This window comes from Corvus kubaryi, unplaced genomic scaffold, assembly GCF_017639235.1.
Source record: "Corvus kubaryi isolate FWS band 111438036 unplaced genomic scaffold, C.kubaryi_AGA036_p1.0 37354, whole genome shotgun sequence".
Lineage (NCBI taxonomy): Eukaryota > Metazoa > Chordata > Aves > Passeriformes > Corvidae > Corvus > Corvus kubaryi.
This window is the reverse complement of record NW_024581116.1, coordinates 41849-59275: the sequence shown is the minus strand read 5'-3', so window position 1 is coordinate 59275 and position 17427 is coordinate 41849. Positions and strand designations below refer to the sequence as shown.

The 17427-nt window shown below is 48.5% G+C and overlaps 1 protein-coding gene across 1 annotated transcript in view; it reads left to right on the top strand.

Moving 5' to 3' along the window:
• ELP3 (elongator acetyltransferase complex subunit 3) overlaps positions 1-17427 on the top strand; it is a 77018-nt gene that overhangs the window by 20353 nt on the left and 39238 nt on the right. Inside the window, exons 8-9 of the mRNA XM_042032934.1 lie at positions 7269-7430; positions 11591-11717. Of these exons, the coding sequence (XP_041888868.1) occupies positions 7269-7430; positions 11591-11717 (289 nt within the window). The remainder of the gene's footprint in view (positions 1-7268; positions 7431-11590; positions 11718-17427) is intronic.

The window sequence follows — 17427 nt, the reverse complement described above, 5'->3', positions numbered from 1 at the left end:
AGCCATTTTTGGGGGCTAAAATGAGGTAAAAACACTAAGAAAGAGAAAGAAAACAGGTGTGTTGTAGGGTTTTTACCTCAGAGTGGAGTTAAAACGTAAAAACATTGCAAAAGAGAAGAAAACGGGTGCGTTTTAGGGGTTTTACCTCAGAATGGGTTAGGCCTGAAGTGTCTTTGAACCGAGCCACTTCTGCTCATTCTGTGCCTTTTTATCTGAGGGATTTTGGGTGGGAGAGCCATTCCTTGGGGTTCAAACGTGGTAAAAACATTAAGAAAGATAAGAAAATGGGTGTGTTTTAAGGTTTTTACCTCAGAATGGGTTAGGCCTGAAGTTTCTCTTAACTCAGCCACTTCTGCTCGTGCTGTGCCTTTTTTTCTGAGGGGTTTCAGATGGCAGAGCCATTGCTTGGGGTTCAAACATGGTAAAAACATTGAGAAAGAGAAGAAAACAGGTGTGTTGTAGGGTTTTTACCTCAGAATGGATGAGGCCTGAAGTTTCTCTTAACTCAGCCACTTCTGCTCATGCTGTGCCTTTTTTTCAGAGGGTTTTTGGGGACCAGAGCCATTTTTGGGGGCTAAAATGAGGTAAAAACACTAAGAAAGAGAAGAAAACAGGTGTGTTTTAGGGTTTTTACCTCAGAAAGGATCCCATTGTGGGTTTTGAACCAAGTGACAGCAGGAGAGAGCAGAATTATCTCTTGGTGGCATCTCATGGGAAAAAAGATTGTTCTCCCTTATCTTTTAGCAGGCAGACATACCATTACCTTATCAAAATTGGAAAACTGTATTTTAGTCAATAAATGGGTGTATTTTAACTAACTTAATTCAGGATTTGAAAGCTTGAACCTTGGGAAGCTGATGCTGCTAAGAAACCAAACTGCTCCATCGTACTCCTGGTGCTGGTGATAAAGAAAGCACTGAAATGTTGTAATAAAAATGTTGTAATAAAAAGGGAGCAGCATAAAGTCAAATAATTGGCATTTGAGCTTTCAGAAATGCCTGCTCTGGGCAATCATCAGACCTGCAGCTTTTGAAACACGTCAGCTGAGTAAGATGCCACCTGCTTTGTCAGAATATTCCCTGGTTCTGGGTTTATTCACAGGGAGTTGTGGATGCTGAATGAATTCTTGCTGGCTGTGTTTCAGAGACTGCCCTGTCATAAGGCAGAGCATTAAAGATCGAGAGCAAGGAGGTAATTTAAGGAATAGGTGAGGATGTGGTACATGAGATCCTCGTGGGTTAAAGTGACAGTTTCCTCCTCAAAAACCTGTGGGGTCGTTTTTGACCTTAATTCTACAATTATAGATGTCATCGAGCAGTGTCACTGTGTGACACCCAGGCCTGTGCTGCTGCTGGTCGAGGGCACCAGGGGGGGTTTCTTTACAACACGTTGGACCTGTTTGAGGTGCTGGATGTTCTTTGCTCTTCCCGAAGTTAAGACCAGGAACTTTCCTGGCCTGGGACTCCTTCGGCCGCTGATTTAAATTCTTGATTTTTCTCACCCAAACCTCCAAACATTCCAATCCTTCCACGAGACTCTGAGGGCCTTTTCTAAGGACGCTTCCATCCTCCAAGAAGGACATGGAGGGGCTGGAGCGTGTCCAGGGAAGGGAATGGAGCTGGGGAAGGGTTTGCAGCGCCAAGAGCAGCTGAAGGAGCTGGGAAAGGGACTCAGCCTGGAGAAAAGGAGGCTCCAGAGGGATTTTTCCTCTCTGGAATTCCCTGGGAGGAGCCATGTGGGCTCTGCTCCCAGGAACAGGGACAGGATGAGAGGGAACGGCCTCAAGCAGCACCAGGAGTTCAGGTTGGATATTGGGAACAATTCCTGCCTGGAAAGGGCTGTCCAGCCCAGGGCAGTGGTGGAGCCCCCATCCCGGGAGGGATTCAGAATCCCTGTGGATGTGGCACCTGGGGACATGGCTCAGTGGTGGCCTTGGCAGTGCTGGGAATGGTTGGATTTAATGATCTTAGAGGTCTTTCCCAACTGAAATAATTCTGTGGTTCTAAGTTTGCAAATGTTTCTTGGTTTGTTTTCGTTTGGGGTTTTTCTGGGATAGGCCAAGGGTGGAGGAGCAGCAGGACCTTCCCCTGCCCAGCTGTGACCTCTCACCAAGATGGGTTTGGGTTTGGAGCACCACATTCCATGGAAATCGGAACCCACAACTGTGATGGAGTAATATGAACACCTGGATCATTTATTCCATCTTTGCCTTCAGGAATCATAAAATGATGGAATGGTTTGGGCGGGAAGGGACCTGAAAGCCCAGCCTGTTCCACCCCCTGCCACGGGCAGGGACACCTTCCACTGGACCAGGTGGAAGCCCAGCCTGGCCTTGGACACTTCCAGGGATGGAGTAGTGCTGGAATGTCCTGCAGGCAAGTTTTTTGGGTGGATGGGTTGGTGTAGATCCTTCCCTTCTTTCCTGAACATTTCCCAGCGATTGCTTCTCTTTGCTTCAGCCTTTGAGCCTCTTCTTCTTGCAGCTTCTGCTGCTTCCTGTGCCTCTTCCTGCTCTTTTTTTGGCCTTTTCTCTTCTCTGCTTCTCTGAAGCCCATAAACCGAAGCACGGCTTTAAAGATGTGAGGTATTCTCAGGGTGAGCTCGCCTGCTCTGAGCTGGAGTCGGTGTTCTCTGCGCCGGCCGGGCTGAGCACGCGTGTCCTGTGCCACCTGGCTCCCGGCCATCCCGATCCCAAATGGGGATTTGGGAAGCTGCCCTGGTGCTGGCTGTAAATAATTGAGTCTTTGATCTCCAGGTCTCCCAGCTGACGAGGTTTTTGTCTGGAGAGCAGAGTTTAATGGAGAGGCTTTGTTAACGGAGCTGTTTTATGCCAGAGCTGCGCTGGTTTTTTCTCGGAGTGAGAACGTGGCTGAGACCCAGTGTCTGGTGGAGGAGTAGCTGCCTTTTAGATCTCAAAAAATGAGTTTATTTAAGAGGGAGCTTCTGATCTGAAGGTCTGTTTAATGTAGCAGCTTTCTCTGCAAATTCTCTCAAAAGATGAGAATTAATTATCTCACCTCTCCTTCGGCCTCTTTCAGACCGTTCTGTAATCACTGACTTCACAAAATCCGCCTGCACGAATCTTTTAAGGCTTCTGTGGATCTTCATTTGCATGACTTAGCAGCTGCTTCATTTGCATAATGAACCTCTGTGGTCAGCCTATTATTAAAATTGCCCCTCTCTCATCTCGTGCTGTTCTCGTCTTGATTCCTGATTATTCCTCGGATGATGTGGGGGATCTTCGGCACTGGTGCAAATACCAGATAATTCTGTTCCAGGCAAGGAGGAGAAATATTCCAAGGGGTTTGTTGGTGCTTGAGAAGATAAAATTCATCTCCTGTGGAGCCAGCCTGGGAGAGCTGGGAATGTCACCTGGAGAAGGATCCAGGGAAACCTTGGAGCCGCTTCCCAAGCCTAAAGGGGCTCCAGGAGAGCTGGGATTTGGGATAAAGGATGGAGGGGCAGGAGGCAGGGAATGGCTTCCCAGTGGGAAAGGGGAGCTTGGGCTGGGATGTTGGGAAGGAATTCCCGGCTGGGAGGGTGGGGAGGGGCTGGGCTGGAATTCCCAGAGAAGCTGGGGCTGCCCCTGGATCCCTGGGAGTGTCCAAGGAAAGGTTGGAGCAGCCTGGGATCTTGGGAGGTGTCGAGGTTGGAATGGGATGGGATTGAAGGTCCCTTCCCACCCAGACCATTCCATGATTCCATGATTCCATGGTCATGGGTGGAGTTCTCAGCTCGGGTCCATTGAATTTCTCAGGGTTTTCTCTATTCAATTAGTAAAGATCAATTAGTAATTCTTCATCAAGTCTTGACGTTTTGCGTGTAGGTATCCTGAAATCCCCCCCTTCAGAGCTCTCCATGTGTGCTTCCCAGATTTTCCTGCTTGGAAAGAGACAATTCCCTCTTCCCATGAACACAGGATTCCTGCAGGATCTGTGGCTGGAGCTCTGCTGTTTTTAAAGATCCAGTGCTGGCAAATCCATTGTGTCCCTTGTCACCATAAATCCCTGGATCCTGTTCCTGAGCTTACAGGGATGGGCAGAAATGTGGAAAAGCCATAAAATTCTGCAAGGATTTGACCCAGAGCAGACGTTTGCCATCCAAAAAGAGCCCAGGACAACGTTTCACCCACTCCATGGATTTCCAAAGCAGCCCCAGCAGAAAAGGATTGTCACTGACCCCGCTGGTTTCTGACGGGATTCTGCTGGTTTCGCCTCTGGGCTCCTGTTTAATATTGTGTTCTAGTACTCATTGTTCAGGGCTGGCAGCACCTATCCATCCTGGAGCTGGGAAATCAGGGATAAATCCATGTTCCGTGCGAAGCTGTCCACAAGCAGGCTGCCTGCGAGGGGAAAGCGTCCGGCAGTTTTTCTAGGAATGGCGCAGGATTCTATTCTGAGCAGCACCGAAACGTCTAGAAAAATGTTTGGGATTGAAGTCACAGAATCATGAGCTTTCTGTATGATTCAGCAGCCAAATTACCCCTGAGTGCATAAATAGTGGGAAATTGGATGGGAATAGGCAAATCATTCCCAGCTGGATGCAGTTATGGTGTGGCTGCAGAGTTGGGTGGCTTTTTTTGGTAGCGAAGGCCACAAAAAGCTGGAGGAAAGCTAAGAATAGGTTGTGGGAATGATGCAAGAATTCCAGGTTGGGAGCAGGGATACGGGGTTGGAATGAGAGGAGCTTTAAGGGCCCTTCCAACCCGAACCATCCTGGGGTTTTGGGAGGAATTAATGGACGGGGTACAGAACTCCTTGGATCTGATTCCCTGATTCGTGAAGGCAGCGTGCAGGAGCACAGCCTAAAATTTAGGAGATTCCTGGAGGGAATTTTGCTGGATTCTTGGCTCATCCAGAGAGCTGGAGAGGGACAAGGAGGGAACGGCTTCCCACTGCCAGGGGGCAGGGTTAGGTGGGATATTGGGAAGGAATTCCTCCCTGTGATGGTGGGGGCACGGAATTCTCAGGGAAATCTGTGGCTGCCCCATCCCTGGAAGTGTCCAAGGCCAGGTTGGAGTAACCTGGGATAGTGGGAGGTGTCCGAGATGATCTTTGAGGTCTCTTCCAACCTGAGCCATCCTGGAATTCTGGGATTCAAAAGCTTTTCCCACTGATGAGGGTGTTATTCCTAAGCAGACATCAGTTTTCCTATTTTTTTTTCCCTCTGCTGACTGGAAAACACCTGTCTGAACTCTGACCATGCTTTAAAATAAGAGATCCTCACAATTTGATTAAAAGACCCCAGAAATGCCTGCCTGCTCTGATGTAAATCCCTGTTTAGGATACATCCTCAGCTAGTATTTCCTGCCCTTCCCAGCTCCCCGAGCTCTGTTTTACAGCTCAGCCCCGGCTCAGTCAATGCTTGTGCCCTGGAAAATGCAGAAACCGAATGTAAAACGGCATCAGATTGAGGGTTTTTTTACAAAATATCCAATTTAATTTAGTTGTGTAATGCAGCTTTGTGCCAGGTAATAATAGCCAGTTCAGCTTTTATGGGCACTCTTTGATAATTCCCTCCAGGTTATGTAAATCCACATTTAAAGCTTTTAATTCACGTCCACTTCTGATACTTCTTGTGTTTGCCATTCTAAACTCATAAAATCCCTGCCTGGAGTAGCAGGATTTGAATGAAACAGACTTTTCCTTTTGCAAACAGGAGAGAATGTTGAATATCCAAGTGAACCTTTGGAGTCTGCGAGCGGAGAAGAGACACCAAAAAAACCCCAAATTTCTCTTTCTTTCTTCTGCAAATGACAGCGATTGAATTATTTTTATCTCCCCTCTATTCCTACCCTGATTTTAGGTGGTAACAGGAGCAGGTACCTTTTGTCCCAAGTTATCTGCAGACGTCTTTTTCCCCCGCTCTTTAGCTCCAGTTTCCCTCTTAATTCTTGCAAATCACGTCTCTCAAAGTGGGTGTTTGGGAGTCTGCTGTTAATGAATCACACTTTGGCAGTGTTTTCCCTGACATGATAAACAATTGTGCTGTTGGGCTGTCAGATTAGTGAGCCACAAACTTGGAAATGTTTTACGTCCTTTCTATTGTTTCTTTTTTATTTTTATTTTTAATTCTTCTTTTGACGGCCTGTCCCCCAAATATCTCGGTCTTTTTATACATGTGAACAGTTTGAAGGGACTTAATATTTTTTTAATGAGTCTGAGCCCACTTGGGGATTTTGTTTTGCTGGCTTTTTGGAGGTTTGAAGGGTTTTGATCAGGGTTTTTTTTGGGGGGGGGGGGGGGGAATTGTGTTCCATGCTGCTCTGAGATAGCTTCATTTCGATTCAGAAATTTCCAGGTGCTGGCAATGGGATGATGAATCTTTACAGACTCCTCACAAAGAGCTGACCTTAGTCATCCTTTTGATTTGGGTGTGCAACATCCCTGCACGAATGGGAATCACATCCCTCTCTTCCTCAAGGTGTCCCCGCATCAGCAGCGTTTCCTATTAACACCCAAATCATCATTTGGGGCCATTAGAGAGACTGATATTCCCTGAAACCGGGGCTGCTCATCCTGACTTGGGATCTATCCAGGTTCTCTCTGCTGTTCCAAAAGAAGTTTCCCCTCTTCCTGCTGTAAATCTTCACTCCTGGCCTGCGGTTCTGTTACACAACCACCTAAAAGTGCAGGAAAAATGCTCCAGGGAGTTGGTTCCTCTCTGGAAAGGAATATTCTCCTTGCTGCTGCTGCTGGGGATGGCGGGCATCGATGGTTTTCTTTTGTGAACTTCACTTTGCGTTCCTTTTTTCCCCCCTTCTGTTTTCCTCCCTCACGGGTCAGTAACTTCCCATTTGTCATCGGCAGTGGGGTTTTTTAGTAATTAAAAAAAAAATTAAATTACTGGCTGGAGTAATTAGTCTTTGTTAGACCTCCAGTGGTAAAGGGCACAGAAGGAGGAAAAAAGGGTAACAGTGAAGTTTGGGTTTGTTTGATTCCTTCAGTGAGGCTGGGACCTGCTTGCTCCCAAACGGATTTTGTGGGATTTTTCATGGATATCCTTGTGAAGCCCCTCCAGGCTGCCACAGTTCCGTGATCCAAAACAAGCCCCAGATTGCATTAATGTGTATTTTTGTGCCTCATTCCATCCACAGATTGCCAAAACATTACAGGAATTTTCCCCGGGAATCAATCCCGGTGAAGCGACGTCAAAGCTTCCACCTGGACGATGCCGGCGCCTCTCGCCGAGTTCCCTGCGACACCTCGGAACTCGAATCTGCGAGTGAAACTCGGCCGTTTACCCCAGGGTGGGATTTCTCTGTGCAGGTACTCGGAGAGGAGCCTGACCAAGTGCGTGGGGATCACCATCGAGACGAGGCCGGATTACTGCCTGAAGCAGCACCTCAGCTCCATGTTATCCTACGGCTGCACCCGCCTGGAGATCGGCGTCCAGAGCGTCTACGAGGACGTGGCCAGGGACACCAACAGGTGAGGGGACAATTCCAGGGAATCCCGGCTTGGTTGGGTGGGATGGACCTCAAATCCCATCCCGTTCCACCCCCGACGCCTCCCGCCATCCCAGGTTGCTCCAAGTCCTGTCCAGCCTTTCCTTGGATGCTCCCAGGGATCCAAGGGCAGCCACAGCTTCTCTGGGAATTCCAGCCCAGCCGGGAATTCCTTCCCAAGATCCCACCCCAAGCTCCCCTTTCCCACTGGGAAGCCGTTCCCTGCCTCCTGCCCCTCCAGCCCTTCCCAAATCCCAGCTCTCCTGGAGCCCCTTTAGGCTCGGGAAGCGGCTCCAAGGTTTCCTTGGAGCTCAGGGTTTTCCTTGGAGCAGCATCCCATGGGATTTCCTGCTGGGAACCACAACCCCAGCCTGGAGCAGCTCCAGAGGATCCTGGAATAGTTTGGGTGGGAAGGGAGCTTCAATCCCATCCCATTCCAACCCCGACACCTTCCACGATCCCAGGTTGCTCCAGCCTTTCCTTGGACACTCCCAGGGATCCAGGGGCAGCCAGGGATTCTCTGGGAATTGCAGCCCAGCCTCTCCCCACCCTCCCAGCTGGGAATTCCTTCCCAAGATCCCACCCCAAACTCCCCTTTCCCACTGGGAAGCCATTCCCTGCCTCCTGCCCCTCCATCCTTTATCCCAAATCCCAGCTCTCCTGGAGCCCCTTTAGGCTCGGGAAAGGGCTCCAAGCTCTCCCTGGATCCTTCTGGAATCTGTCAGCAGCTCTTTCCTTGGCTAATTCCCACTTAACAGCGAATATTGAAACATTCCATTTATTTCCTTGCGTTTGTGGCCAGAGATCCGTCAAGAAAAATGAACAAACGACAGCGGCTTCGTGGCTTTCTTTGGGACATTTTGTGGGCGAAATGGAATTTTGCAGATTCCGTTTCCCAGCGGGAGAAAAGTGGAATTGTGATGTTTTAGATTAATTTCAGATCCTTTTCTTGTATTGTACACTTCTTTTTTTTAAATACATTTATTCTTTCCCTGTGTTTTCCACCTCTTTTTTTAAAGGATCCAGTCTTTCCCTGTGTTTTCCACCTTTTTTTAAAGGATCCATTCTTTCCCTGTGTTTCCCACCTCTTTTTTTAAAGGATCCAGTCTTTCCCTGTATTTTCCACCTGTTTTCTTAGTGGATCCAGTCTTTCCCCGTGTTTTCCACCTCTTTTCTTAATGACATCATAACTAAAGGCAGTTTTGGGAGGTAGAACATTGCCCAGGGAGAGCCTGCAGTTCCTGTCCCACATAAATCACCGTTTACAGGCTCGAGTAGCTACAACTCCGTGCAATTCCTTGGGGGTTTTCCACCTTTTTCCCTACTCCAGGTGCCTTTTTGGGACGGGAGAGGTGACACTGGCCAGGAACGCCTGTTGAGAGAGGAACCAGAGTCATTCCAGGCAATCCCTAGGGATTGGAAACTACATTTCCAGGAGGAAATCTGATTTATTCCTTGTCATTTTGGCCCAAAGAACTGTCGTCCTCCGTAGGAAAACGTGGAATATTCTGTTCACCCCACCCCCCAAACAAACCAATCTCTCTTCATTTATTTATTGCAGGTCTGATCATTCTGAGATGATTTTTTTTTTTTTTTTTAAAGGCGATTTTTCCTTGTTTTTTCCACTCCTGGCACTGGCTCGAGCTGTTCCTTCCAATTCCACATTCCAGGGGCCTCCCAGGGATGTTTAATAACCACAATCGCAGGCAATGACAGGGAGATCATGGTTCAATAGGCAAAGCACATTTTTGTTCATTCCCACCTCGAAGGCACTGGAGCAGAGCTGAAAACGTTGGGCATTTTCTTCTTAGAGACTCCAGGGAAGAATCCCAAAGGATTTGGGATGTGGATGTGGCACTGCTGGTGCCTGGGAGTGGGGGATGTCGCTGCTGTGGAGTGGCCAGGTCCCAAAATCCAGGAAAATCCATTTATTAAGGGTGTGAAGCTCCTGTTTCGAGGTGGTTTCCTCCTCTAGATGTCAGAGCATTCCGGAGGGAAAGATCCAGGTTTAGGAATGGGGCAGGATCTCACTCCTGGTCTGAATGATTTACAGGATAATTCAGAGGGGAGAAGTCGAGAAGCCTTTTAGGAATTCTGCAAGGAGCTCTGGGAAGAGCCTGGAAAAATCCAATTCCAGGTTTAGCTGGGAGCGGGATCCTGCTGAGGGGGGGATTGAAGCCTCTGGGAATGTCCAGGAATGTGGGAGAGAGCCAAAGCCAGGGTTTTGTGGGAAGATTGATCTCCCGCGGTGGGAATCTCCTCACTGGAGCTACGGAGGTGGAAGGAGAGAGGGATTTTTTCGGGAGCCGTGGGATGTCCATTTAACAATTAATTCCTCATCACCTTTTAAAATCCAGTTTTTCTTTTTCCCCACCTCAAATCCTTAAAAGGTGGAGCTTCCTCACCTCCCTTGCACTCCCAGAGATTCCCACCCATTTCGTCTCCATCCATGAATCCCTTGGAGCTCTTCCGTCGCTCCTGGCCGGTCCCTTTGCTAACGAGCCCTTTGCTGCTGGCTCAGAGCAAGAGGGAAGTGCCACATCCCTGCCTTGATCCCACTCCCAGCTAAGCCTGGAATTTGAAAGGGTTTTCAAGATTTTTCAAGGCTCTTCCCAGAGCTCCTTGCAGAATTCCCAAAATTCCTCAACTTCTCCCCCTTTTCGGAGCAGCGGCTTGAAATCCGCTTTGAGAGAAAGGTGGTTCGAGTTTTTCTCTCTCTCTCTCTCTTTCAGAACGACCTCATTTTGCTGCTGTTCTGCTTCGTGGGGGATGTGTTTCGGGCTTGAAACTTTTTAATATTTTGCTGGTAGCAAAATGTCAGATTACAACCAATTAGGGTAACTGGTTTGGAAATTACTTTCTATTATGTTCCATAAGTCATTAGTGAGGTTTTTGAGTGCTTTTGGTGGCTGTGAGGCAGAAAAATATTCAAGAACAGAGCCAGGCATCAAATAATCAAGTTATTGATGCAGCTCAAATTCCACTTCTAATAAAATAATTTTTATTTATGAAGCAAGGCTCCCGTTTACTCCCCTCAGGCTACCCGAGGTCTTGAGTAATGCTGTCCTTGAACAGTCTCAGAGAAACACTGTGATACTCCAGAAAAGAATCATAAATAAAACCGGTTTTAGAGCTGTGTGGAAGGGTTGAATCCTCTGGCAGAGAGGGAGGAAAAGATCCTTAAAAAAAGCGAAGGGGAAGCGGCTGGTTGGGTTTCCGTGAGGTGCGGGCACCGGTGGTGGGGAAGGTGTCGGAATTCAGGGAATTAAAGAATGAAATGAACGCTGGGATGGCCCAGAGGGAGTTGGATTTTTCATCCAGAGGGCTCTGAAGGAGGGAAAATCACCTGCAGAGCTCGTCTGGGTGCCAGGAATTCCAGGAGTTGGGGTGAGGCTGAGTGCTGGGAGGAAAACAGGGATTGGAGAGGGAAGGTGGGAGGTGCTGAGGGGGTGGAAGTGTCCAGGAATGTCCAGGAATGTGGGAGAGAGCCAAAGCCAGGGTTTTGTGGGAAGGTAGATCTCCCGTGGTGGGAATCTCCTCACTGGAGCCACGGAGGTGGAAGGAGAGAGGGATTTTCTCGGGAGCCGCGGGAGATTCGGCCTCGTTCAGGCTCCAAATTCCTCCAGGCTCCTGCAGGATCGAGGCAGAGTTTGGATCAGTGTCAGTGTGGAAAAACATGGGATCCTCCTGGAACCCCAGTCCAGCCCGTGCTGGGGAGGTTTCACACCTCCCAAAAGCTGGGAAAATTCATGGTTTCTCCAGAAGGAATTTTCGGGAGCGTGGAGCAGGGTGATTTTCAGGCTGGCTGCTTTTCCTCTCTTTTCCTGTTGCTTTGATTCCTGGTTTGTTCTGAGTGCCACAGCCATCCCTGCAGAGCGTGTCCTCGTGCTGTGACACCAGCCCGTGGCCCTGCTGCCCAAACCACATTCCAGCAGCTCTCCCGATTTTCTCTGTGTCTGGAAAACCTCGGAGCGGCTCCTTTCCTGTGGAAATCACGACTTTCGATATTGAACAAACACCTTTTAGCGCCGTTTCCCTCCGGCCACGCTCCGAACTCGGCCTCCCAGAGGATCATCTCAATGAAACACGGCTTTTCCTGACCCTTTTCCTGCCTTTTCCTGACCCTTTTCCCTCTCTTCCCAGGGGTCACACCGTGAAGGCCGTGTGCGAGTCCTTCCACCTGGCCAAGGATGCCGGCTTTAAGGTGGTGGCCCACATGATGCCAGACCTGCCGAACATGGGGCTGGAGAGGGACATGGACCAGTTTTTTGTGAGTATTCCTTCAAATAACCACAAAATTCCAGTCTTTTCCAGCTTTTCCATGGAAAACTTGGCTTTTTTTGGTTGCTCAGTTGCCATGCGGGCCGGATTTGTTTCTTAAGGACAAACAATTTAAAACTCTTTCGGGTTTTTGGTTTGGTTTTTTTTTGGGGAAAGGTGAAGAAAAAAGCTTTGTTGAACTACTTCATCCAGAAAATTATATCCCTGTCTCATGAAAGCCTGAGTCACTCGGGTCCCTGTGGAAAACAGCTCTTCCCATATTTACTGGGGCTCCTGCTTTTGTTTTCCAAGGTGGTTTTCTGTCTCGGATGTAGAGCAGGACTCCATTCCAAGTTAAAAGGATCCTCTCTGGACAGTAATTAATTGCAAGAGAAGAGCGTGTTTGTGTTAGAAAGCATTTTGGCTTAGTGCTGCTCAGTTTCTTTGTCGGTGATGTAGAAGGAAATTTAAAATTATTCCTGGAGAAAATTGGAACGAGAGGAATAAAGAGCAGGGAATTCACCACTTTAGTAGATTTTCAGTCTTTTTTTTTTTTTCCTTTCTATTTTCTGAGTCAAAATTGGTTGTTTTTTTCGAGTAGTGCAGAAATTGGAGTCGTGACAGAGGAATCCCAGAGGGATTCCTGGGAAAGGTTGGGCTGGGTGCTGTCTGGCGCTAAAAAATACCAATGTAATGAAATATATTGATTAAAAACACAGGCAGGAAGCAAAAAGGCACATCTGGAAAAAAAACCAGTGGAAAATGCAGCTGGACAGGGCAGGAAGGGAATCCTGAAACCTGGAATCGGAACCTTTTCTGAGGGATTTTGTGCAGAATTCCCGGAATTTTTCCTAAATAAAATGTCTTGGTGCTTGGCAAATGTTTTGTTCTTGTGCCAAGGTGAGAGACTGGAAGTGATGAGCACAAAATTCCAAATTCCTGCTCCAGATTCTACTCCTGGAATGTTTTCTGTGCACGTTGTAGGAAGTCGAGTGTGGACGTGACACGGAATTTTCATGGAATTTGTGGTGATGCAGAACCCAGCAAAACCTTGAATCCTTCCCTCGATGTCTCGTGGAATTGCAGCTGTAGTTCCGTGTTTTGTGAGTGGGATTGGGCTGGAATTTGTGGCGGAAAAATAGGAATAATGACCAAAAAAACTGGGAAAGAGCCAACCCTGGGCAGGTTCAGACGCAGAGGAGACAAAAATCCGAGATGAAAAACCCAGGAGGGAGGAATCGCTTCGAGTTTTTGTCATTAATTTGGTGATTAATTTGCTGCTTCTTGGTGATGAGAGGTTAAAAAATTTCCACTGCTGGGTTTGGAATTGCTCCTGATTCACTGCAGAAAATTTGGGAATCTGTTTGAAAGAATTTCTGGATTGTGAGGGGAAGGCTGATTGCTGGGTTCCATCCAGGCATTAATGACAATTCCCCCAGAAATTGGAGAGGCAGGAGGCAAAGTTTGCGGAACTGGGAGACAAGAATGAGGCTGGAATTGGGAGAGGAGGAATTTTAAAAAAAACTGGGAAAAGAGTTGAGGATAAAAAAGGAACAGAAGGAAAACACAGAGGAAAAAAAGCCATCCAGAGAAATTTCTTGGGTTTGGGAGCTGGGAAAGCTCCCAGGGAAGGTGTCCCTGCCCGAGGTCCCTTCCCACCCAAACCATTCCAGGATTCCAGTGTCGATGGTGGGACAGCTCCGGACAGGGCAGGGAAGGATGGTGGGGAATGGGTGAGAATGAGGCCCGGAGAGAAAGAAGAAATTTGTTAATTTAGAACTTAAAGAGTTCAGAGGAAATGAGAATTTTCTGCTGGAGGACTGGGATTGGGAAAAAAATGATTGGAGGCTCAGGGAAGAGAAATGGGGAGGAATAAAAAATCCAGGTGCTGGTGTAGGAAGGGAGTTCAGAGGGTGGTGGGGTGAGGGGTTTGGGAATGCAGAGCTGGACTCGGGGATCAGTGAAGGTTTGGTGCCAGGGAACAGCCAGAGGAGAAGTTGGCAGGATGAGTAATCCATGAGGAGGCTGCAGCCCTCGGGAAGGAACGGGAATGCTGCGGAGCGAGGAGGAAAAGTGGGATTCAGAGAGGCAAAGAGGTGATGGATCACATCAGCCCGGAGAGGAGTTGTGTTGTGAAGGGGAGGAGGTGTGGGAAGGGAGAGGGGAATCCCAAATCCTCCCTGCGGGACCAGGCAGCTCCCAGGGAAAAGCTGAGTGAGGGACACGGAGCTGAGGGATCCCGGGAAATGGAGCTGCAGAGGTGCTGGGTCATGGAATGGTAAACGAGGGATTGTCCTCTTCCTTCTAGCCCGTTCTCAGCCTCACTTAAATGCTTTAGAATTCATTTCTTTAAACAGCAGAGGATAAAATGCCAAAGCAGCCCCTCGTTTATGGAGGTATTTCCCAGAGCCCCAGTGGCATAACGGAAAGATCCAGACAAAATTCCTTCATTCCCAAGGATTCAGCTGGAGAGTTCGGTCTCTGTTTCCTGCCTTAGAACTCCATAGCCTCGTTCTTGAGCTGGTGGAAGAACTCGTGCGTGTGTCGGGCTGTGCCAGCGTCGGGGCGGGCCGGTAAACACGGAACCATTTCTGCTGCAGGAAATTCCTGAGGATCCAAGTGGAGGCATCTTCTCACAGCCATGGAATCCTGGAATGGCTGGGGTGGGAAGGGACCTCCAATCCCATCCCATTCCAACCCCGACACCTTCCCCTTTCCCTGGACACTCTCAGGGATCCAGGGGCAGCCCCAGCTTCTCTGGGAGTTCCAGCCCAGCCCCTCCCCACCCTCTCAGCCGGGAATTCCTTCCCAAGATCCCAGCCCAAGCTCCCCTTTCCCACTGGGAAGCCATTCCCTGCGTCCTGCCCCTCCATCCTTTATCCCACATCCCTCTCCAGCTCTCCTTTCCCTCTGGAAAAGGCTCCAAGACTTCCCTGGATCCTTCTTCAGTTGGACATTCCCAGCTCTCCCAGCCTGAGATTGGATCCATCCCCACCCCAACTCCTCTCTGGGAAGGAATTTTGGGAACAAGCAGCCCTGCTGGGAATCTCGAGACTCCAGGAAGGGTTTCCTTTTCCATCCCCAGCTTCCATAAAAATCCCTCTGGATGGTTTCTGAGCCTCCTCGATCCCAGAATCCTGGAATGGTTTGGGCAGGAAGGGATCTCAAATCCCATCCCATTCCAACCCCGACACCTTCCCCTTTCCCTGGACATTCCCAGGGATCCAAGGGCAGCCCCAGCTTCTCTGGGAGTTCCAGCCCAGCCCCTCCCCACCCTCCCAGCTGGGAATTCCTTCCCAAGATCCCAGCCCAAGCTCCCCTTTCCCACTGGGAAGCCATTCCCTGCCTCCTGCCCCTCCAGCCCTTTCCCAAATTCCAGCTCTCCTGGAGCCCCTTCAGGCTCGGGAAAGGGCTCCGAGGATTCCCTGGATCCTTCCCTGATCCAGGCTGAACACCCCCAACTCTCTTCTTTGTCTTTTTGGGGCAACAAACTCGTGGCTTAGGAGGAATCTTTATAAATTTTTGGTTTTGAGGTAGTTCTAAGTGAGTTTGGGCAAAATAACTTCATTTTCATGAGGCTGCCTCCCCTGCAGCCACTTTGCAGCCCCGGGAAAGGTCGGACAGAAGGAACCCAGTTGACTTTGGAAGGTCTGAGCACCTTCAGCACCAGTTGAAATATTAAATCCAGGGCTTTCTCCTGGGAAGGGAATAATTTGCTGATTGTGCTGACCTTGCCCTAAAAATGCTGGGTGCTTCTTCAACTCGGGCAGGTAATTACAGCTCCAGGAGGAACGTGGCTCTGTCCCTTCTGACCTATTGATTTCCCAGGGATTCCTGCTGCTCTCACATCCCAGCAGTGACTCCTTTGCTCTGTGTGATCAGCAGCCGGTTTGGCTGATTTTATTCATAATAATTCAAAATTTCATGTTGTTGATAGGAGTAAATACATGCTCTGTGGTTTTTGTTTTATTATTTTTGCTTGGAGATGTTGTGGATTCCATCCCCAGAAGTGTCCAAGGCCAGGCTGGACAGGGCATGGAGCAACCTGGGATAGTGGAAAGTGTCCCTGCCCATGGCAGGGGGTGGAATGGGATGAGCTTAAGGTCCTTCTAACCCAAATAATTCTGGGATTCTACAATTCCATGGGTTTTCACAGTAAGTGGCTTTTTCCCTGCCTCCATTGTGAAATTTCAGTTCCCTTTTTCACAGTGGATGCTCTGATCCCATGTCCCAGTTCCGTTGTGCTTTTTTTTTCCTCTTCCCTCACCTCCTCCTGCTGCTTATTGATTCTTTTTATAGCCTCAGAGGATTTCCTTCCTACTCCAGGTCTTTTCCACCCCATTCCACACACGGGAAAACACCGCAGGGCAACAGGGAACGTGCTCCGCTTCCTCCCAGGAAGCGTCAGTGGACACAAACACACACCAAAAACTCCTCCCAAAGCCAGGCAGAGCCCAGCAGAGCCTCACGTAGCAGGTGGTCGGAGAAAATAATTAGAATAATGGGCAGGATAAATCAAGGACTCAGCGGGAATAATGGAATTGTTACCGGAGCAGACACCTCATCCTGCGGAACGCGATAAACGCTCGGCTCCGCCGCTGCCCCAGGAGAGGGATGAGGTGGCTCTGGGGGGAAATGCTTGGGAGGATTCATGAATCACATTTGCCAAGCAGAACTTCGGATTGGAGAGAAATAAAAAACCAAAAAAACCCAAAAAAACTTTGGGAGGTTGAAGAATTTCCCGGGTGTTAATTCCTTGCTCTGTGGAAATAGGAGAATCCCAGCTTTGTCTGCTCTGGGATGAATATTTCTAAGCATTATATATATAATTATATTATATATATGTATCTGTTATTTATACTATATACATCATAAGTAACAGATTTATTCATGGAGAGGATATTGCAGTGTTTGTTTTATTTTTATGGGATTTGCCTGAGTGGGGTTTACTGGTGCTCCCGCTCCTCCGGAGGCATGGCTCTGAGCCCACCTCAAACAGACCCCTCAGAGGTGAAATAAATCTGGAAAAAAGGAAAGGGAAAAAACAAAATCAGGGAAGAGAGGCAGAAGATTGGGAATTTGAAGTGTGGGAAGTGTCACAGGAGCAGCTGTGGCTCTGGAGGCTCGTGGGATCTGGTGCCCAGGACCATCAGATGGACCCTCAGCTGTTGAAAAGTTCTTTTTTCCCTTGAGGAAATCCGTGAGGAGATCCTGTGTGTCCATCTAAAGTCTCACACAAATAAAATTAAGAGGGTAAAAACGTAGGCAGAGCCATTTCATGGGGACAAGTGTTGAGCTAAGGAGATTTTTGATTCCCTTCTGCAGAGCCACTCCTGTGTTCTTTAAATAAAACACAATCACTGAATGAGTTCAGCCTGAAAATTCCTTCTCTTAGTCATGTGTCAAGCTGGGATTTTTTTGCAAAATAAGCAATTTCCCAGAAATGAGCTAATTTTAGTGCCATGCCTGATGCATCTGTGATCCGAGTGATGCAGAGACCTCCAGCCTGCTTGGGTGTGTTGAACACGAGAGGGAAAAACGAGGGTGAAATGATCTGAGGGGAAAATGAGGGTGAAATATCTGAAGGGAAAAATGAGAGTGAAAATCTGAGGGGAAAATGAGGGTGAAGTGATCTGAGAGGAAAAATGAGGGTGAAATATCTGAGGGGAAAAATGAGGGTGAAATATCTGAGGGGAAAATGGGGGTGAAATAATCTGAGG